Consider the following 23,218-nt stretch of genomic DNA (forward strand, 5'->3'; position numbering starts at 1 on the left):
ATAAATCAAGAAGGACCAGTTATTATTTTTTATAATATAAATCTAGTTTTCTTCCTTTTTTAAGTTTGTTTATCAAATACTTTAGAGAACACAAAAATGAGTAAGACTTTGTATTTGCCTTTCTGGAGCTTACAGTCTAATGGAGAAATACAGTATAAAATAATGGAAATAATAAGTAAAAGTGTGTTGTATGGCAGGACTTTTCTAAATGCTTTACAGCATGTATTATTTCATTTCATACTCATAATAATCCTAACAAGGCAAGTACTCCTGTTGTTCCCATTTACAGATAAGGAATCTGAGATCTGGATTGTAAAGAATTTAATGTAATAAACTAGTAAGTGGCATAACCTAGATTCAAGAATAAGCTCCATCTTATTCTGGGAACTCTACTGTTATAAATCATGATATAATAAAAATATAGAAACAATTGTATGGGGGTGGGGATGATAATATTACATCTACCCAGAAAGATCAAGAAAGACATCTTAGAGAGAGAGTTGAAAGATTTTGCAGTATTGACATGTTGAGGGGAGGGTTTTAGGAGCCCTATTCGTAGAACTGAACTGGAGTGGAGATAGAGTACAATTTGATACTTATTATGTGCCATGCACTGTTCTAGGTGTCTGCCCTCATGGAGCTTATACTAGTAAAAGAAGGTAGAAGAGAGAGAAATGTATCAGATGCCACTGGTAATAAATGATGTTTAGAAAAAATGAGGTAGTTAAGGAAATGGAGGATAAAAAAGGAAAGGTCATGTTTTAGAGACTTTTATCAGGGAAGGCTTCTCTACTAAGGTAGTATTTGGAAGTGGTAGGGAGTGATTGGATTCCAATGTAATTTAAAGGTAGAACCAACGTGTTTTGCTAAAAGAATTGCACATACCCTGTAAGAGAAAGAAAGGAGTCAAGATTCTGGCTTAAAACAGCCTTTGGTTAAAACAATTGGTGCAACAGTGGTGAGCCACATACTTGGAGAGGATTTCCCAGAGGACTTGTGAACCACCAACAATGAGGTCTCATGATTATCTTAAGCAAGTCTGGTTCAGTTGCCCCTGGCTCTATACCCTTTTAGAGACCTCCCTGCTAGTGTCTTCAGGTTTGGGGCCTGAACAAGAAAAATAAATGAATAATTTACTGAGATGGAGAGGACTATGAAGAAGCAGGTTTTGTGGACATGATGGATACCAGTGGACAGAGAAATCAAGAGTTCAGTTTGGAACACATTAAGTTAAATGCCTATACTAAATTCCAGTGCAGATATCAGGCAATATGGTATCAGTTTAGAGCTCAAGAGCAATGTTCAGTTTAGACATATAAACTTGGGAGTTGTCAGCCTATAAATGGATTTGAAAGCCATGGGACTGGATGACATCCCCTGCAGCATGAATATATGCAAAAGAAGAGGCCTGAGTATTGAGCACCAGGACACTAACAAATGAGAAAGACGAGAAGGAACCAGCAAGGGAATCCAAAAAGTATGGTGTCTCAAGAAGGAGGGCATGATCAAATATGTCAAATGATGCAGATAGGTCAAGAAAGATGAGGACTGACCTTGTCTACTCAATGTAGCAACACGGAGGTTGTACATACTTTGATAAGAATTTTTTTTTTTTAAACTATGACTGAGGAGAGCTCCAAAAATCTCTCAGGAGGAAATCTGGCTATCTATTTTGGTATTCTGTAAATTTAGCATTTTGATCACATTTTCAGCTGGTAACTTTGCAAAGAAAATCTACCAAGTATAAATGTCACCATTAAAAATGAAAGCATAAGACTGAATGGCATTAGCAGTGTCTTTTCATTGGTATGGAACTCCACTCTGGACAAGAAGTAATTTCTGAGAAGTTTATGTTTGATTCTAGCTGATGAGAAGGTAGGAGAAGTGAAACCTTTTAGGAATGTCAGACAACCAATCTATGACATATATGTGACCTTAGACCCATTGGCATTATGTATAAAATATACCTAGTGTACTTGGAAGCTGGTACTGTTCAGGGTAGGAGCAAATTATTGTTGTGAAGGAAAGTCAGGAGTCAGCCAAATGTCCAGATTGAGGAGTTTGTAGTGATGGCCAAGGAATGAAACAAGGAATGAAGAGTAAAAAAAAATCAGGAAACCAAATTCAGTAAAAGGAGATGCAAAGAGGGCCAATTCACACTCTTTAATTGCCGTTGGGTGAGTTTTTATTGGATGTGGGAATGGGGAGCCAGTTTGAGAGCTTGGCTAATATAGACTAGACAGGTAACTTAGTTTACTTATTAATTCTAATTTCTCACATCTGTGTGGCTTTAGGTAATACCTCATAAGTAAATGAGAATAACCAAACACTTTATTATTTAAATTGAGAGATAAGTTGAAAATGTAAAGCAAGTACTTTCCAGATGAGATTGACATATATTCATGGCTTTCTAAATTATCATACCTTCATGATTCCTTGAACACATCTGTTTATGTGGAATATTATGTGACATAACTCTAGAGAGGTGGGTTGTAAACAGTGAACTATATAGTAGTTGACCATCTGAAATAAAAGCGTAGATTTCTGTGATATTTTTTCCACATCAACTTGCATTTTATTGCTACTAAAGAATTTATATTACTCTGGTTAGGATCTTTTGAGCAGGCCTTCAAATAATTCTTATTAAAAGAATGAAAACTGTGAGTTTCACTTCTTATATTAGTGAAGTTACAATGCTTAGAAGAGCAAAACAATATGTTTTTTAAATGGTAAAGAAAAGTGGTTAAGAGTACGCTTTTCTGGGCATAGTCATATTTGCTTCTTCTGTGACTTACCAAGGTCCCTGCCCTTTGCAGTTATATGTACCAGCAGGGGAAAAACCCACATACTTAGCTTACATTCAACTATTATTTTCCTTCAAACAAGATTTATTATAGGTCTGTGTTCTACTCCTGAAGAACCCAGAAAAGATACTAGGAAGGCCCTGTTGATAACAGGACACATGGGATAAGGAAGTTCTCTCATATCTGTATGTAATCTCTTCCAAGTAAACTTGTTTTGGTCTGTAATGCCTCAAATATGAACATGCTGGTATCTTGAATCTGGTTGGCCGGGAAAGGCATGTGGGTCTCTGTAGACCAAGAGCAGCAATAGGGTTATGGTTGTTATTAGGGCTGTTCACTGGTATTCTGATTCCACTCCTTTTTGGGTATATAGTAGAAATCAATTTCTTACTATCTAAATTTGAGTATGACCACAAACTGGCTTTGGCCATGGTATGTAAGTAGGGGTTATGTGTGTCATTACTGAACAGAAGACTTTGAGAGCATAATTTGCCATGTTTCCTTTCCTCTACCATGTTGATTGTGGAAGCTCATATCAAGATGGAGCCTCCATCAGCCTGAGTTCCCTTAAATGGGAAGAACTTCCCTGCCAACCTAGTATTGACATAGAGCATCATAAGAAATAAACCTTCATTATTTTAAGCCAGTGAGAGTTAGAGGTTATTATCGCAGCATAACTTTGCCTATCTTTTTTTTTATTTTTTAAATTTGTTTTTAATTATAATTGAAATACAATAATATATTATTTCAGCTGTACAATATAGAACTTTAAAGGTAGAGTGGTCAATGATTAATATAGTGGGTTCAGTAAGAGTAACAGGAAAGGAAGTGGACAGCAAGCATCTTGGTTATAAAGACCAAAGAAGAGCTGAAGGAGGTTATAGGGTAGAGCAAGGGTGGTGGTGGTTGTTGTTGATTTTATGATGAGCTTTTCAGGATAATATCTTTGACTAAGTTAAGAAGGAAATTCTGTTCCTGGAATATTTGAAGTAGTAATGTTCTTGAGTAGAAGAGAAAGGAGTACAAAAGTGGAGGATTGGCCTTAGATAGAAACAAGGACACTTTATTCATTGCAAGAAAAGGATAGACTAGATATAGGTACAGGTGCAGGAAGACCAGCAGATGAGATGGTTTACCATCCTCTCTAATTTTTCTACTATCTCCATTTCATAAGTAGCTGGGTTATCAACCAAAAGAGGAGTGGGAAAGATGTGGAAAGTTTGAAGACAGAGGAGAAGAAATGAAATAAGTACCTTTTGAATGAATCTTAATGGGCTAGCATCAGTGGTCCACTTCACACAAATAGTTTTGAATTTAAAGTGAGACTACAGGATAGCCTTTTTTTTTTTTTTTTAGGCATTTCAGCTAGTAGAGTGTGAGTAAAGCCGCTGGTTAGAATTTTTCCAGGGAAGTATAACAGTGAGATGCTATAGCAGAAGTGTGGATGAATGTGAAGGAATCTAAACCAGGTAAGGAATAAATTGAATACATGATGAACTGAGGGAATGTGAAAATGTAGAATAGTCAATGTGGTTGAACAGCTCTTACAGTCAAAATACTAGGGGGAGTGAGCTGAAACTGAAAAGAGTTTGAATCTGAGATTATGAATGAGGTGTAGTTATAATCTATGGGTGGTTGGGGAGGATGGATGAGAGAATATATCAAAGACCTAAGAGGTCAAGATATGAGAAGTACCATTGTGTGGATGCTGAAATTCCAAAGAAACAGAAGAGTAGCAAGAGAGACAATAAATTAGATGCTATAATATAGAAGTGAGGAATAGAGATTTGGAAGCCAACTGATTACAGCAAGGAAGGGTAAAGCTTATATAATAGCCTGATGGCATGAACTTCAAAGAAACTTAGTTTAGAGAAAGTATAAGGTGATAGCTTGGCAGTAGTAATGGATAACAGGAAAAGTGCCTCACTTCCAGACTTAATGGCTTGAGGATAAGAAAGCAGTATCTTTGAGAATTTCAAAGATGGAGCTGATTTTGCTGAAAATGGACTGAGTTCCAGAGGTCACAATGGAACGATATAAAAGAATTGGGATTGGTAACATATCAAATTAGGGTAATGCTGAGCCTAATTAGGATGGTCTTCATCATTAGGAATGACTTGGGGGCCTTAGGCTTCTGAGTGAGGTTAACAGAGATGTGGGGTATAATGGGAATAATGCCCAAGGTGTCTTAGGCAGATTATAATGATGACACTATGAATTGAGGGAGAGAGAAACTGGGGACCCACCAGAAAAGTAACCTACCTAGAAGAAACTTAAAAGGAACATGAAGAATTCACTGAGCCTCCTCTTCAGTTATACAAATTGTGATGTTGAGGCCACTGGAGATCTGTAGGAACTGAAGCAGTTTTGTTGGTAGACTACTGAAATATTTCCCCTAAAAAGAAATGTGGGAATGGAAAGAAAAGGGTTAATTAAAGTGATATCCTAGCAATATAGGAATACAAAAGTAGTTGGATTCTGAAGTAGTATATAAAACATGACTCTTTTAAAAAATATAATCTTGGTAGTTTAACACATGGGTCAAGAATATGAAACTCGAAGACAAAGTACCTGAATTCAAATAAAATCTCTAGTAGCTGTGTGGCTTTGGATAAATTTCTTGATATCTTTGTGCTTACTGAATGTCTCTGTAAAATAAAATTTATAATAATAGTATCTAACTCATAGGATTAAATGAGTTTTGAAAGTTAATATTTATAAACTGAAAAACAATATTAGTAAAATTCTTACACATGCACAAAATAACTGTTATTTAAGATTTGTTTCTGTTATTTTTATCTAAAGCACTTAGAACAGTGTCTGACACAAAGTAAGAACTATATATTTGTTTATCTCTTTTTAAAATTTAAGTAATTTTTATTTTTCAATTATAGTTGACATGCATTATTATATTAGCTTCAGGCATATAGCCTAGCAATTAGACATTATATAACTTACTAAGTTGTCATCCCAATAAATCTTGTACTCATCTGATGTAATACATAGTTATTAGAATATTATTGACTAGATTCCCTATCCTATGCTTTATAACCCCATGACTATTTTGTAACAGCCAATTTGCACTTCTTAATCCCTTCACCTTTTACATTCATCCCCACTAGACCCCTTCCATCTGGCAACCATCAAAATGTTCCCTATCTATGAGACTGTTTCTGTTCTGCTTGTTTGCTTATTTTGTTTTTTCAGATTCAATTGTTGATAGATATATATTTATTGCCATTTTACTGTTTATATTTTTTATCTTTTTTTCCTTCCTCTTAAAGAAGACCTTTTAACATTTCATGTAATACTGGTTTGGTGGTAAGGAGCTCCTTTAGCTTTTTCTTGTCTGAGAAGCTCCTTATATATCCTGCAATTCTAAATAATAGCTTTGCTGGGTAGAGTGATCTCAGTTGTAGGTCCTTGCTTTTCATCACTTTGAAAATTTCACACCAATCCCTTTTGGCTTGCAAAGATCTGTTGAGAAATCAGCCAACTGTCTTATGGGAAATCCCTTGTAGATAGCTGCTTTTCTCTTGCTACTTTTAAGATTCTCTCTTTGTCTTTAACCTTTTGTATTTTAATTTTGGTATATCTTGATGTGGACCTCTTTGGGTTTATCTCTTTTGGGACTCTCTGAGCTTCCTGGACTTAGATGACTATTTCCTTCACCAGGTTAGGGCAGTTTTCTGTCATTATTTTTCCAAATAGGTATTCAATTTTTTTTAAAAGATTTTATTTATTTATTTTTAGACAGAGGGCAAGGGAGGGTGAAAGAGAGAGAGAAACTCAGTTGATTGCTTCTTACGTATGTTCTGACTTGGAACCAAACCCACAACCCAAGCGTGTGCCCTACCTGGGAATCGAACTTGTGACCTTTCACTTTGTGGGATAATGCCCAACCAACTAAGCCACACCTGTCAGAGCAGGTTTTCAATTTCTTGCTCTCTCTCTTCTCATTCTGACACTTCCATGATGCAAATGTTGGTATGCTTGAAGTTGTCCTGGAGGCTCCTTACACCATCCTCATTTTTATGGATTCTCTTTTCTTATTGTTCTGATTAGGTGTTTTTTGCTTCCTTATATTTCTAATCAATGATTTGATTCTCGGCTTCATCTACTGTATTGTTGATTTCCTATAAGTTATTCTTTAATTGGGGTACTCTACATTTCTGACTGGTTCTTTTTCATGGTTTCCACATCCTTTTTTATGCTGTTGAAGTTCTCACTGTTAGTGTACTGAGCATTCTTATAACCAGTGTTTTCAACTTTGCATTTAGTAGATTGCTTATCTCCATTTTGTTCTTTTTCTGAAGTTTTGTTCTTTTATTTGGGACATGTTTCTTTGTCTCTTCATTTTGGCAGCCTCTCTGTGTTTATTTGGTAGAGCTGCTACATCTCCTGGGCTTGGTAGAGTGGCCTAATGTTGTAGATGTTCTATAGGGCCAATGGCACAGCCTTCCCAGTCACCCAGCACTCCAGGTGCACCACCCCTGCCATGTGGGCTGTGTACACCTTCTTGTTGTAGCTGGGCCTTGATTGCTGTTGGAACATCAATGGGAGGGATTTACCTCCAGGCTGATTGGCTGTAAGGACTGGCTATGACCACTGACACTGATCTCTGACCACTGTGGACAATCAGCTGTACTGGGGCCCACCCCCACAGAGCAGGGCTTACTTCAGCAGGGCTCTGGTGCACACTGAGTTCACCTCTTGAGTTTTACTTGTGGAGGTGGTTGGGAAGTGCTTCGATGTGATCTGAAGCTGTCTACAGGGTGCACTGGCTCTGGGGCCTCTAGGGTTTTACAGGCCAAGGTCAGGTGCAACCTTGTTCTCCACAGAGATACTTGGATACAAAGAAATCTGCGGATGGAAGCTTGAAGGTGCCCAGACAAGGCCGCACTGTGAGTCAAGGCTTGCTGCTGCCAGTGCTGGGCCTAGGGCCATTTATCGTGAGGTGCACTGAGGCCATATTGTTCTTATTTGAGAGATTTTAGGGAATTTTGAAGCATGAGCCAAGACAGATCATTCATGTGGAAAAGCTGCTGGAATTAGTTTAGGTGGGCCTTTAAGTTTGGTTAGACAGGGTCTCAGGAAACCACCATGGTGAGAAGAGCAGTGTGAGCCTGGATGATGACAACTCAGATATGGTACCCACCTGTCTAACTCTGTGGATGGCAGAAGGTCTCAGTAAAGGAACAAGGGCTTCTGACAGTACTTCTGTCTGGCAGAAAGCTCCATTTCCAGCACTTGCCCTGATGGCAAACAGTTCAGTTTCTCCCCATAAGACTCTGGTGCCTTTCAAGCTGCTGCCCTAGCACTGGAGCTCAGAAAGAGTGGTCCAAGCATGGGCCCTTTTAAAAGGAACTGCCTGGAACCCTAGAATCCCTCTGTTTGCTCAGCCTCAATCCCCACTGGTTTTTATAGCCATAAATTATGGAGACTTATCTTCCTAGCACTGGAATCTTGGGCTGGGGGTCCTGGTATGGGGCTGGGAACCTTCACTCCTCTGGCAGGGGGACCTCCACAGCCAAAATATCCCTCCTAATTCTTATCCACCACATGTCGGTGTAGGACCAATTCATTCTGCGTCTCCACCCCTCTATCCAGTCTCGCTGTGCTCCTTTATTTTTTAAGTTCTATGATCTTCCTCTATTTCTTGACAATAAAAAGTAAACAATGTATTTTAAAATAGTGAATTACTAATTTCTTTCTTTTTCCTTTTTTTTTTTTTATTGTTGTTCAAGTACAGTTGTATCCATTTTCCTGACACCACTTAATCCTGCTCCCCCCCCCACCTCCCACCTTCAATCCTTCCTCCCTTTGGCTTTGTTCATGGGTCCTTTATACATGTTCCTTGATTTGATCCTTCCCTCCTTTTCCCTGTTACCCCCCCTTCCCTCTTGTTACTGTCGGTTTGTTTTTTTCTTTCAATGTTGCTGGTTATATTTTTCTTGCTTGTCCATTTTGTTGGTTAGGTTCCACTTCTAGGTGACATCATATGGTATTTGTCTTTCACCCCCTGGCTTATTTCCCTTAGCATAATGCTCTCCAGTTCCATTCATGCTGTCACAAAGGGTAGTAGCCACCTTATTTTTTCTTCCTGCTGCATAGTATTCCATTGTGTAAATGTATCATAGATTTTTGACCCACTCATTTACTGTTGGGCACTTAGGTTGCTTCCAGCATTTGGCTAATGTAAATTGTGCTGCTATGACCATTGGGATGCATAGGTTCTTTTGAATTGGTGTTTTGGGATTCTTAGGGTATAATCCCAGGAGTGGAATTGCTAGGTCAAAGGGTCACTGTGCTGCTGCTGCTTCTTTTTTTTTTAAATTTTAATTTATTTTTTCAAATACATTTGTCTCTGCCAACCCCCCACCACTTTCCCTTGCTCCCTCCCTCCTTCCCTCCCTCAGCTCTTCCCCATTGGTTTTGTCCATGAGTCCTTGCTATATGTTCCTTGACTTTCCCCTTCCCTTCCTTCTCCCCGCCCACCCTCCCTCCTTCCCTCTTGTCTCTGTTGATTTCTTTTCCTTTCAGTGTTGCTGGTCTTATTTTCCTTGCATCTTTGTATTGTTGGTTAGGTTCTACTTACAGGTGAGATCATATGGTATTTGTCTTTCGCCCCCTGGCTTATTTCGCTTAGCATAATGCTCTCCAGTTCCATCCATGCTGTCACGAAATTGAGTAGTACTTTTTTTCTTTCTGCTGCGTAGTATTCCATTGTGTATATGTACCATGATTTTTTGATCCAATCATCTACTGATGGGCATTTAGGTTGCTTCCAACACTTTGCTATTGTAAATTGTGCTGCTATGAACATTGGGGTGCATAGGTTCTTTTGTATTGGCGTTTTAGTCCCAGCAGGGGAATCACTGGATCAAAAGGCAGTTCCATTTTTCATTTTCAGCTTTTTGAGGAAATTCCACACTGCTTTCCATAGTGGCTGCACCAGTCTGCATTCCCACCAACAGTGGACTAGGGTTCCCTTTTCTCCACAACCTCGCCAGCACCTGTTGTTTGTGGATCTGTTTATGATGGCCATTCCAACCAGTGTGAGGTGGTACCTCATGGTGGTTTTGATCTGCATTTCTCTGATGGCTAGTGATGCTGAGCATCCTTTCAAATGCCTCTGGGCCCTCTGTATCTCCTCCTTGGAAAAGCGTCTGCCCAGGTCCGTTGCCCATTTTTTGATTGGATCGTTTGTCTTCTTGGAGTGGAGTCGAGTGAGTTCTTTATATATCTTGGAGATCAAACCTCTATCTGATGAATCATTAGCGAATATATTTTCCCATACGTTTGGCTCCTTTTTCATTTTGTTGATGTTTTCTTTTGCCGTGCAGAAGCTTCTTATTTTGATGAGGTCCCACTTGTTTATTCTTTCCTTTATGTCTCTTGCTTTAGGAGACATATCAGTGAAAAAATTGCTGCGTGGGATATCTGAGAGTTTCCTGCCAATGTTCTCCTCTAGGACTTTGATGGTGTTGCGACTTATATTTAAGTCTTTTATCCATCTTGAGTTTATTTTTGTGTATGGTGTGAGCTGATGACCTAATTTCAATGTCTTGCATGTAGCTGTCCAGCTCTCCCAACACCATTTGTTGAAGAGACTATTGTTGCTCCATTTTATGCTTCTGCTCCCTTTGTCAAATATTAAATGCCCATAGAGACCTGGGTTTATTTCTGGGCTTTCTATGCTGTTCCACTGGTCTATGGGTCTGTTCTTGTGCCAGTACCAGATTGTTTTGAGTATGGTGGCTTTGTAGTAGAGTTTGATGTCCGGTATTGTGATCCCTCCTACTTTGTTTTTCTTTCTCAAAATTGCTGAGGCTATTCGAGGTTGTTTATGGTTCCATATAAATTTTTGAAATGTCTGTTCTATTTCTGTGAAATACATCATTGGTATTTTAATAGGGATTGCGTTGAATCTATAAATTGTTTTGGGTAGTATGGACATTTTGATGATATTAATTCTTCCAATGCATGAGCATGGTATATGCTTCCATTTATTTGTGTCTTCCTTAATTTCTTTTTTCAATGTTGTATAGTTTTCTGCATACAAGTCTTTTACGTCTTTGGTTAAATTTATGCCTAGGTACTTTATTTTTCTTCTTGCTATATCAAATGGTATTTTTTTTTCTGATTTCTTCTTCTATTGCATTGCTGGTGTACAAAAATGCCTTTGATTTCTGAATGTAGACTTTGTATCCTGCTGTTTTGCCACATTCACTTATTAGATTGAGGAGTTTTTTGGTAGAGTCTACAGGGTTTTCTATGTACACTATCATGTCATCTGCAAACAATGATAGTTTTACTTCCTCCTTTCCTATTTGGATGCCTTTTATCTCTTTCTCTTGTCTGACCGCTGTGGCTAGGACTTCCAATACGATGCTGAAAAGAAGCGGTGAGAGTGGACATCTTTGTCGTGTTCCCGATCTTAGTGGTAAAGCTTTTAGTTTTTGCCCACTGAGTATGATATTGGCTGTAGGTTTTTCATATATGGCCTTTATTATGTTGAGGAATGCCCCATTTATTCCCATTTTGCTGAGTGTTTTGATCATAAATGGGTGCTGTACCTTATCAAATGCTTTTTCTGCATCTACAGAGATGATCATGTGGTTTTTGTCTTGTCTTTTATTTATGTAAAGTATCACGTTTACTGATTTACGTATATTGAACCATCCCTGCATCCCTGGGATGAATCCCACTTGATCGTGGTGGATGATCTTTTGAATGTATTGCTGGATGCGGTTTGCCAATATTTTGTTGAGGATTTTAGCATCTATGTTCATCAGTGAAATTGGTCTGTAGTTTTCTTTCTTTGTAGGGACTTTATCTGGTTTTGGGATCAGGGTGATGCTGGCCTCATAGAAAGAGTCTGGGAGTCTTCCCTCCTCTTGGATTTTTTGGAATAGTCTGAGAAGGACAGGGGTTAGCTCTTCCTTAAATGTTTAGTAAAATTCTCCTGTGAAACGTCTGACCCTGGGCTTTTGTGTGCTGGGAGTTTCTTGATTACTGCTTCAATTTCCCCAGCTGTTATCGGCCATTCAAGCTTTCTCCTTCTTCTTCCCTCAATGTTGGAAGATTATACTTTTCTAGAAATTTGTCCATTTCATCAAGGTTTTCAAACTTCTTGCAATATAATTGTTCATAGTAGTTTCTTACCATCCTTTTTATTTCCTTGGTATCAGTTGTTATTTCTCCTCTTTCATTTCTGATATTATTTATTTGGGTCCTCTCCCTTTTTGTCTTGATGAGTCTGCTTAAAGCCGTGTCAATTTTAGTTGTCTTTTCAACGAACCAGCTTCTGGATTGGTTGATCCTTTGAATTGTTCTTTTCGTCTCTATGTCATTCAGTTCTGCTCTAATCTTGACTATTTCCTTCCTTCTGCTTGCTCTGGGATTTATTTGTTGTTGTTTCTCCAGTTCTTGAAGTTGTAGTGTTCGGTCTTTTATTTGAAATGTTTCCATCTTTTTTAGGTAAGCCTGTATTGCTATGAACTTCCCTCTCAGGACTGCTTTTGCTGTGTCCCATAGGTTTTGGACTGTTGTCTGTTCATTTTCATTTGTTTCCAGAAATTTTTTGATTTCTTCTCTTATCTCATAATTGACCCATTCATTGTTTAATAGTCTACTGTTCAGTCTCCATGAGTTGGCAAGTTTTTGATGTTTCTCTGTGAGGTTGATTTCCAGTTTCAAGCCCTTGTGGTCTGAAAAAGAGTTTGGTATTATTTCAATTTTCCTGAATTTGCTGAGGTTTGCTGTGTCCTATCATGTGGTCTATTTTTGAAAAACTGCCATGAGCATTTGAAAAGAATGTGTATTTTTCTTCTTTGGGATGTAAGGTTCTATATATGTCAGTTAAGTCTCTTTGATTCAGTGTGTCATTCAGCGCCACAATATGTTTATTAATGTTTTGTTTGGAAGATCTGTCCATTTTTGACAGTGCAGTGTTGCAATCCCCTACTATCAGTGTGTTGCTGTCTATATCTTTTTTGAAGTCATCCAACAATTGCTTTATAAACTTGGGGGCTCCTGTATTGGGAGTATATAAGTTTACAATGTTGATGTATTCTTGATAGATTCTTCCTTTAAGTATTATAAAGTGCCCCTCTGGGTCTCTCTTTATGGCCTTTGTTTTGAAATCTATTTTGTCTGATACAAGTATGGCAACCCCGGCCTTTTTCTCTTGTCCATTTGCTTGGAATATTTTTTTCCATCCCTTTATTTTTAATCTGTGTAGGTATCTTGCTCTGAGGTGGGTCTCTTGTAGACAGCGTATGTGTGGGTCATGTTTTCTTATCCATTCAGCTACCCTGTGTCTTTTGATTGGGGCATTTAGTCCATTCACATGGAGAGATATTACTGATAGAAACTTACTCATCTTTTCTCTTTGTATCTGTGTTCCTCTCTCTCTCATTCTTTTCCTTCATCTGCTTAAACCAGTCCCCTTAGCATATCTTGGAGTGCTGGTTTGGTAGAGATGTATTCTTTTAGTCTTCTCTTGTCTGGGAAACTCCATATTTCCCCTTCTGTTTTAATGGAGAGCCTAGCTGGGTAGAGCAGCCTTGGCTGTAGGCCCTTGCTTTTCATGGCTTGGAATATTTGTTGCCATTCCCTTCTGGCTTGTAGTGTTTCTGTTGAGAAGTCAGCTCCTAGGCATATTGGGGCCCCCTTGTATGTTACTTTTTCCTTCTCTCTTGCTGCCTTGAGGATTCTCTCTTTGTCTTTGAAAGTTGCCATTTTAATGATGATGTGTCTTGGAGTGGACCTCCTTGAGTCCTTCTTGAGTGGGGTTCTCTGTGCCTCCTGGATCCAGGAGAGCCTTTCTCTCCTCAAATTAGGGAAATTTTCCATCATTACTTTTTCGAGGAGGTTCTCTATCCCTTGCTCCTCTTCTTCTCCTTCTGGTATCCCTATTATATGGATATTATTGCGTTTCAGGTTGTCCTGCATTTCCCTAAATGCCTCTTCATTCTTTTTGAGCCGTTTTTCCATTTCTTGTTCTTTCTGGGAGCTTCTTTCTACCTTGTCCTCCCTCTCACTGATTCGATCCTCAGCTTCATCCAGCCTGCTTTTGATTCCTTCTATTGTGTTCTTCAATTCAGAAATGGTATTCTTCATATCCTCTTATGTCTTCTTGACAGTTTCTATGTCCTTTTCCAGGCTGATATAGTTTGCTGTAAGATCCTGATAGTTTCTCAAAGTTCTCTTTGAGCTGGCTGAGCTCATTGAGCTTCCTTAGAACCTTTGTTTTGAATTCAGTATCTGATAGTTCCCTTGCCTCTTTTTCATTTAGCTGTCTCTGTGGGGAGTCCCCTTTTCCACTCATTTGGGGGAAACTTCTTTTTCTTCCCATTTTTTGTGAGAGTTTTTTAAGTATTTTTGTCCTTTACTTTTCTTTCTGGGCCTGCCTCTGATGATGTCATTTGTTGACCCTATATGACCTTGGGTTGTTTGTTTGAGCCTTCCAGGAGTCTCCTGTCTGACTCCTGCTTGGAGCAGCTCTGTGACCCCTTCGGTCAGGGCTGGGCTATTTTTTGGGATCTCTCTGCACTCTCACGCCCACTCCTTGAGTGCACTTCTGGCTTGACAGGATCCCCTGCCTCACATGTGCTTTCCCCAGACCAGGGGGCTTATTCGCAACCTTCGGTACTCATCTGGCCCCCCTGGCCGGCGAGCTCCCCCGCACTGGTCAGTTTAGGGACTTGTATTGTGTGTTTTCCCCGCTTTTGGCTCTTGGGTGCGTTGTTTGCCCTTGCCAAATGGGGACTACAGAAATGGGAGGAAGTCAGCTCCAGGACTCTCCGGTTTCTCCTGTCTCCGGTCTCTCCTCCAGGGCTTCTGGGCAGCTCTACTAATTTTGTGCGCTGCTCCGCAATCCTGGGGGGGCGGGTCAATTTATGCCTGCCCTTGCCCCTCTGTGCACTCTCTGGCAGGCCATATGGGTGCCAATCTGTGGGAGGCCTTGCCGGCCGGTGCAAGCGTTTACCAGCCCGCGCGGGTCACACACACGCTCGCCAACCCTCGCCGGTCACTTGGCGCAAGTGTGCGCGCCTGCACTGGGTGTTTTTGGGGTGTCTATGTGTGCTTTTCAGCTTTTGGCTCTTTGGGGGTGTGGCCTCTTCCCACGCAATGGAGACTACTGCAAGGAGAAGGAGTCGGGACTCCCCGGTTCCTCCTCCCGTTCTTTCTCCAATGCCTCCGTTTCTAGTCTCCCCTCAGGGGCCTCTGGGCAGTTCTGTGACCCCTTCAGCTAAGGATCCACCACCTGTGTGGCCTGCATTTTAATCGCAGGCAGCCTGGTTCCTGCACGCCCCTCTTCTGCTTCTTTGGGGGAGTGCCTTTCCAGCCCACAATGGAGACTACAGAACAGGGAGGGAGTCGGGTCTCCCAGGTTCCTCCTCCCGTTCTTTCCCCAACGCCTCCATCTCCAGTCTCTCCTCAAGGCTCTCCCAGCCAGTCTGCACTCAGCCCCGCAGCTCACTGGCGTACAAGCTGTGAGTGGAGTGCACAAAAGGCAGGTTAATTGATTCCCTTATGCCTGAGCGAAATGGTAGCTGCAGAGTGGGAGGTGCATTATCACCGAGCTCCACCGGCCGCTGTGTCTGTTCTCTTCACAAAGTTTTCCTCACCAGTCATTTCCCAGGCACCAGCCCACCCTCTGCCGCCTCTGCCGAGAGATCAAGGAGGGTGGCTGCCACTGCAATTTTTGCGTTGGCCCTTTAAATGTCTCTTTGCATCCCTAGCCACCTGTCTCTGGCAGAGAGTGCCCCTAAGCTTTTCGGGGTTGTGTTTTGTCTGTATTTTCTTTCTAAGCTGCTGTAGTTTAGGGGTCCCTGTTTATGGTTCAGACCCCGTTCTTCTCGGGGGAAGCTAACTGGCCGTTTCAATGTCCCTCTGGTGCTAGTGCCCGTGGGCACCCAGCCCACCCTCTCAAGCCTCCACCGCACTTCTCACCCGTTGGGATGTGTGAGAGTCGAATCCACTGTCCGTGGCTCCAAGGCTCCTCTCCCACTATCGTTCCATTGTTTTCCAGGTGATTACTCCACTATTTAGTCGCAATTCCAGTTTGGTCTTGGGAGGAGGTCAGCGTGACTCCCATTCACTCCTCCACCATCTTCTCTCCTCCTCTGTGCTTCTTCTTTAAATCCCTAGTTGTAGAACTTCCATTCAGCTAGATTTTAGGTGGTCCTGAATGATGGTTATACTGTCGTTTAGTTGTAAATTTAACTAAGTTGGAGGATGCAAGTACTGAATTTACTTATACTGCCATCATGACTGGAAGTCTAATTGTTTACCATTGTAATCAACTGAGAGAACTAAGTGAAAGTATAAATATACATTTTCAAGATTATTAGGTAGAAGTAAGGATAAAGTCTATAATCATAAAACCCATACAAAAGAGCTAGAGAAAAAATCAGATTTAGATTTATTAGCATTAATTTGAGGTAGTTTGTATGTTAAGCAGAAAGGTCATAAGGTCATAGGTTAATGGCATGAACAGAATGAATGGGCCCAGTATCCGGGAAGACATCATAAAGGAGGCAAATATGAAGTAAGATTTGGAAGAAGGAAGGGACATGAAGAAACAAAAAAGGATCATAAATTATTAGGGGTGATTATGACCCTCTGGTGAGTAAAGTTCTCAAGATTTCTTTAGTTTGGTAATATATATATCTGGATAGATTTGAGCCCCCTGACTTAGAAAACAGTTTAACTTTCATGTTCTTTTCTTTTTGCTTATATATTAGGTTTTAGCCTCTTAATATTTCTGTTTTTGGAAGGCACATGTAACTAGTATATAAGTACTTTGCGTTTAGTGAATATTTAGGAAAGATATTTAGTGATTTTGCAGATTTCATTGTAGGAGCTTCCTTACACTTGCCTTACTGTTATGGTAATATTTCACTTGTTTTGGCTTGCAAAGTTTATCATGACTTTTTTTGTGATTGGAAAGATTCACAGGTTCTATAAAAATTGACTAAGATTTTTTTGAAGACTGTCATTTAAATAAGAAAAATTCATATGTTCAAATGTTAAATAAGAGATGACAATTTGAGAAGTATTTAACAATGTTAAATTTCTTTTATTAATCATGCAAACTTGTATAATCTCCTCTGCATAGGAATGGATGAGCAAATTCAGATACTCTTTTTCCTAAAGCTGCTAATGTCTTTAACTTTGCCAATTTAGCTTTTGCTTGCTGTGTTGGTAGAGGAAGGAATTCTTTCTCTCCATCTTTTGAAGGAGAAAAATATCTACGCCTTCATCTTGTCAGTTACTCCTAGATATAGTAGAGGTTAAAATATGATTTTAAGGTTGCATAGGGCCTACTCAGGCCAAAATAGCATTGACAGGAGGGCTGCATTTTCTACAACCTATACCCAAGGCAGAAATTGCTAATCCAACTTGGCACTGTTCCTGCCTGATCTGACTATAGTTTTAGAATCTATTTCATTACAGCACTGGAAGTATCAGTTACTAATACATAGTATTTAATTACTCACTGAATGTGTCAGTTACTGTGCCAACAGTGTTCTATATATTACTTTAATTATTACAGCAATCCTGTGAGGTTTTATAGTTGATACACTGATGATCAAAGAAGTTAAGAAACTTGCTCAAGATCATAACAGCTGAAAAGCAGGAGAACCAAGATTCAAATACTGTTCTACTTTCCTCCAAAACTCTCTTAACTATTGTAATTTTATTCTTGAAACTAATGATGAAATGTCATTGCCATTCCTATGAGGTATTTGGCAATTAATTTTCTTTTGGGATCACCAGGATGTATGAAAATAAAAAAAGAAAACAAATATTATTAGCATTGATTATTTTGATTATTGATTATATTGATTATTTTGTAGGAGTAAAGAAGGTGAACTAAGAAGGGGAAAGAGGTGTGGAAGAATGTCAGGCAGCAAAGTGAGAAAGAGTCAACAAGCTCCTGAAGAAGGTAACGAAGCAATCTTTAGAAATACATAATGAAAAGATAAGCAGGAACAAAAATGTACATGAAAGGATAATTGTGTTAAAATTTATAGAAAATTAGAATATTGAGGAGCTATTAAATTTCTCCAGGAAGAATCTTATCCAATGTTTAGAAAAGGCATAACAACCTGAAAATGCAGGCCTATAATGAAAATTCATCAACTATAATTGCTATATTGTTGTTATGGTGGAAGTATAATTATAGTATATGTGCTGGTGGTCTGGAAAAAAACAATTGGAACAGTCAAAATATTTAAACTGTTCCATAAAGAAACAGGTATAACATTGCAGTAGGCTATTTTGAATTATCTATTTATTATGGCATTTGACTTTGGTTTTGTTTATAGTAAGAAAGGGAAAATTACTAACCCTAAATTTATTTGTGAAAAAACATCACATTTTTTATGACTGAGTAAAGAAACATGACTTGTTTGCATTTAAATTTTTATTATGTATGTTATTCTTTTGTGTAGCTCTGGCTAAACAAGACACATCTTCATTAACTGATGCTGTAGAGCAAGTTGCAAAGCAACAACAATCACAAACATCAGAAATAGAAAAAAACAAAAAAATTCTGTATCATTTACAGGTAACCTGTTTTTATACTGTCTTTTAAATGAGTCTTTATTTTCTTCAAAATTAGATTAAGTTAGCAACAGGAAAGTTATTGAGGGTATTTAATTTTGGGAGTCAATTTTAAACCCGTATTTTTATATTTACCTCTTTCTTAATTATTCTGCTATCCCTAATTATTCTGAAATCCACATGAGCATTTCAGTTTTATGGAGCATTCTATATACCCAATATACAAATAATCAACAATGTCATTGCAACTATGCTATGAGCATATAATACCTAATGTGTCACATAGAATTAATTTAAATTCACTTCTATTTGATAGGTTTTCCTAAAATGCTGAAATTTAGGAAAGGTTAAGTTTTTAAGCCAGTGTTATGAAAGCTATAGCTTGTGAATTTCTAGTTGTCAGTGTACATTTCAAGTAGATAAGGAACATTTCTGTGTTTCTTATGTTTCATAATATAATTATAATTCCACTACAGGAGATCTGGAAGCCATATTTGGTTTTTCCATATGGTATAATTAGATAACTATATTCTGTTAATATAGCTCAAAGAAGCAAAATGGAAACAGCACCTTTACCGTGTGCTTTGTTAAGGTTTTTTTTTTTTTTAAATTAAATATATCATTAAAATAAAAAGAAGAGATTTTAGGGCTGACCTGCCTAGTTTGAAAGACAAGATTTACTACTTTGAGCTATGTGGTTTAATTTCTCCATGCTTCTGTTTTCTCATTTTTTAAGTGGAGGTAATAATAGGAACTGTCGATAAGGTTTTCATGATAATTAATGAATTAATACTTCTAAATATTATGTAAGGTATCTTTGCTGGAGCCATGGTGGATAGTATAGGACTGGATTTTGATATTGGCTTTAAGTATATGTTAACACATCAACAGAGATCTGATGATAATTATCCTACCATGGGAATATGTATTTCTTATACATATTTGCATTGCATTAGTCACTGTTAGGAATTCATGTTTATAATAGAATATAATATAAAAATAATGTCTTCAATTTCTATAAAGGAATTTTCTATAACACTTCTCAATCTTCAAAGAGTTTCACAGATGTTACTTCACTTATATTGAGGGCCTACTTTCCATTAAGCATTTTTCTTAAACATGGTCCACTTTTTAAGTTGGTCATTATTGTTTGAAGAGGGAGACAAAGAAGTAAACAAATAATTACATGCAGGTTGGCAGTGTCAACAATAGAGGCATAAGTACAGATTTCACCCTGAAGTCGTGATCACAAAGAAAGTTACCTTCAGTTGAGTTTTAAAGGACAGAGTTCACTTGAATGATTGGATGTGTGAGACAGGTTTAAGGGATAGGGGGTGAGGAGGACAGTATTCCAGGCAAAAATAACCTGAGGAAATTCACAGAAATCTGAAATAGCATTGGTACATTCACTAAAGTATAAGTAGTTCAGTAGTGGTATAGCATAGAGTGTTGTTTTGAGAAGTGATGAGAGATATATGCCATGGTATGAAACTTGGTCTTTACTTTAAAGGTTATGGGAAGGTTTTGATAGTCTTTAAGCTGGGGAGCAAGTGATTAAATTTATATTGTAGAAGGAAAATTCTAGGTGTGTAAAAAATTTTTTTAATACAACAGCAATTTATGATAAAAACTCACAGCAAATTAGGAAAAGAGAAATTCCTCAGCCTACAAAAGGACATCTACATAAATCCTACAGCCAATTTTATACATAATGGTGAAAGACAATGTATTTCTTATAAGATCAGGAACAAAGCAAGGATGTGTGCTCTTAACAATTCTATTCATTCTTTGGTACTGGTGGTCCAAGCCACTGCAATCATGCAAGGAAAGGGGAAAAAAGGCATCCAGATTGGAAAGGAGGAATTAAAACTGTTTTTATACACAAGCATGATTTGTCTTTAGAAAATCCCAAGGAATCTTTTTTTATTAAAGATTTTTATTTATTTATTTATTTGTTTATTTCTAGAGAGAGGTGAAGGGAAGGAGAAAGAGAGGGAGAAAAATATCAATATGTGGTTGGTTGCCTCTTGCACACCAACTGGAGACTTGGCCTGCAACCCAGGCATGTGCCCTGACTGCAAAGTGAATCAATGACCCTTTGGTTCACAGGCCAGCACTGAATCCACTGAGCCACACCAGCCAGGGCAAGGAATCTATTTTTTTAAAAAGCCATTAAGAATAATAAATTAGTTTAGAACGCTCATAAGATATAAGATTAATCAAATCAATAAATGTAATGCATCACATAAACAAAAGTAAAGACAAAAAAAAACACATGATCATATCAATAGATGCAGAAAAAACATTTGATAAGGTACAGCACCCATTTATGATAAAAACACTGAGCAAAGTGGGAATAAAGGGGCATACCTCAACATAATAAAGGTCATATATGAAAAAAAGATAGAAGATTAATTATACAAATCAATTGTATTTCTATATGCAACAAAGGAAACCATCAACAAAATGAAAAGAAAACTCACTGAATGGGAGAACATATTCTCCTATATATATGATAAGGGTTAATACCCAAAACTTGTAAAGAACTTACAAAACTCAACACCAGAAAACCAAACTGTCCAATTAAAAAATGGACAAAGGACCTGAATAGACATTTGTCTAAAGAGGACATACAGATGGCCAATAGACATATGAAAAGATGCTCAACATTACTAATTATCAAAGGGATGCAAATTAAAACCACAATGAGATATCCCTCACACCTGTCAGAATGACTATCATCAATAAATCAACAAACAAGTGTTGGAGAGAATGTGCAGAAAGGGGAACTCTTGTGCACTGTTGGTAGGAATGCAGATTGGCGCAGCCACTGTGGGAAGCAGTATGGAGTTACCTCAAAAAATTAAAAATGCAACTGCCTTATGACCCCGTGATTCCACTACTGGGATTTATCCAAAGAAACCCAAGAAACTAATTCAAAAGAATATAGGCACCCCTATGTTCATTGCAGCATTATTTACAATCGCCAAGATATAGAAGCAGCCTAAGTGTCTATCAGTAGGTGGGTGGATAAAACAGCAATGGTACATTAACACAGTGGAATACTACTCTATCACAAAGAAGAAAATTTTACCCTTTGAGACAGCAAGGATGGACCTGGAGAACATGATGCTAAGTGAAATAAGCCAGAGAAAGACAAGTACCATGTGATTTCACTCATATGTGGAATCTAATGAACAGACTAAACTAACAATAGAGACAGACTCATGGATAGAGAGTAGGCTGACAGCTCTGGTGAGGGAGGGACTGGGGTTGGAGGAATTAAGCACAAAAAGTAAAAAAGTGAGAAAGAACTCATGAACATGGACAACACTGTGGTGATTGCAGAGGGGAGGGAGTAGGTAGAGGTGGAAATGGGTATATGGGGGATAAAGTGGTGATGAAAAATATAAGGTAAAAAAATATAAAAAAATAAAAAGACTGACCATACCAAGTGTTGGTGTAGATATGAAAGAACAGGGCTCTCAGACCCTGTTATCTGGAATGTAAAGTGGTATCACAACCTGGGATAACAGTTTACAGTTTTTTAAGAGGTTAAAATATATTTACCATATAACCCAGCTATTCAATTTCCGGATATTTGTTTACACAAGAAAAATAAAAGTGTATGCCCTTTGGAAATCTAGAAAAAACCCAAATGCCCATCAGATGAAGGAATAGGCAAAATGTGATATATCCACATAAGGAATGCTACTCAGCAATAAAAAGGAAGAGCTACTGATATATCTAACAACATGGATGAATCTCAGTTATGCTAAGTGAAAGGAGTGAGATTTTAAGAAGTATGGTTTGTATAATTCTATTTATGTAAAATTCTCAAAAATGTAAAATAATCTTTAGTGACAGAAAGCAGATGAGTTGTTACCTGGAAACAGATATGAGGAGGGAAGGATGGATTGTAAAGCAGCAGGAGGAAACTTTTGTGGATAATATGTTTATTATGTTCATTGTGATGGGTTTCATGAGCATAAAAGTATGTCAAAATTCATCAAACTAAAGTTTAAATATCTATAGCTTATTTACATGAAGTATACTTTAATAAATCTGTAAATTAAAAAGGAGAGGAAGAGAGGGAGGGAAAGGTGGGAAAGGAAGAAGAAGGAAGGGAGGGAGAAAAGGAAGAGGGAGAGGGAGGAGGAAATGTAAAGGAGAAAAAAAAGCAACAATAACTAATGTAATTCTAGTGGAAGAGATTGAAGGAGGAATGGACTTTAGGAGGAACTGTCTAAAGCTGGGGAGAAAAGTAAACAGTCAATTACATTAGTCCAGGAAAGAGAAGAGATGATGACTAAATCAGTGGTAATGCCATGGCTTCCTATATTAGACAATAGGGCCAACAGCTTGATCTCCTTGGCAAGGCATGTGTCCCTTTCCTGGCAATTCCATGTGAATCACTCATCATTCATGTAATAAATGGTTATTGAGCACCACTTTGTGCCAGGTACTATTGTAAACACTGGAGAGATTGTGGTAAAGAAGATATAGACAAGGTTACTGCACCCATGGAACTTACTTTCTCGTAAGGTGGTGCAAGCAATAAAGAAATAAACAAAAATTAACTCCATTGATTGATGTATTAAAAAAGAAATACAATAGGATAATGTGTAGAGAGTAATTTATATTTTGATTCAGGATAGACTATTCTGAGGATTAATAATAAAGCTGAATTGTGAAAGACAAAGGCACGAACAGATAATAGCGAGGTGTTGGAATTCTAATCTACATGGGATGTAAATTACAAATGTCCTTAGGTGGAAGGGAGCTAGGCATATTTAATAAACAGAAAGGGGGCTGGAAGATGGGGAGAAAAA

At 38.2% G+C, this 23,218-nt stretch overlaps 1 protein-coding gene across 1 annotated transcript in view; it reads left to right on the forward strand.

The window, feature by feature from the left end:
- The first annotated feature begins 4,194 nt into the window (after positions 1-4,194).
- The window catches only part of CCDC122 (coiled-coil domain containing 122), a 35,473-nt gene continuing 16,449 nt past the window's right edge, over positions 4,195-23,218 (forward strand). The window contains exons 1-3 of the mRNA XM_054586619.1: positions 4,195-4,273; positions 17,678-17,766; positions 18,275-18,390. Coding sequence (XP_054442594.1) covers positions 17,721-17,766; positions 18,275-18,390 — 162 coding nt within the window. The 5' untranslated portion in view covers positions 4,195-4,273; positions 17,678-17,720. The remainder of the gene's footprint in view (positions 4,274-17,677; positions 17,767-18,274; positions 18,391-23,218) is intronic.

The sequence above is a fragment of the Pteronotus mesoamericanus genome, unplaced genomic scaffold (genome assembly GCF_021234165.1).
Source record: "Pteronotus mesoamericanus isolate MK-2021 breed Mesoamerican mustached bat unplaced genomic scaffold, CSHL_Meso_final contig_94, whole genome shotgun sequence".
NCBI classification, from domain to species: Eukaryota; Metazoa; Chordata; class Mammalia; order Chiroptera; family Mormoopidae; genus Pteronotus; species Pteronotus mesoamericanus.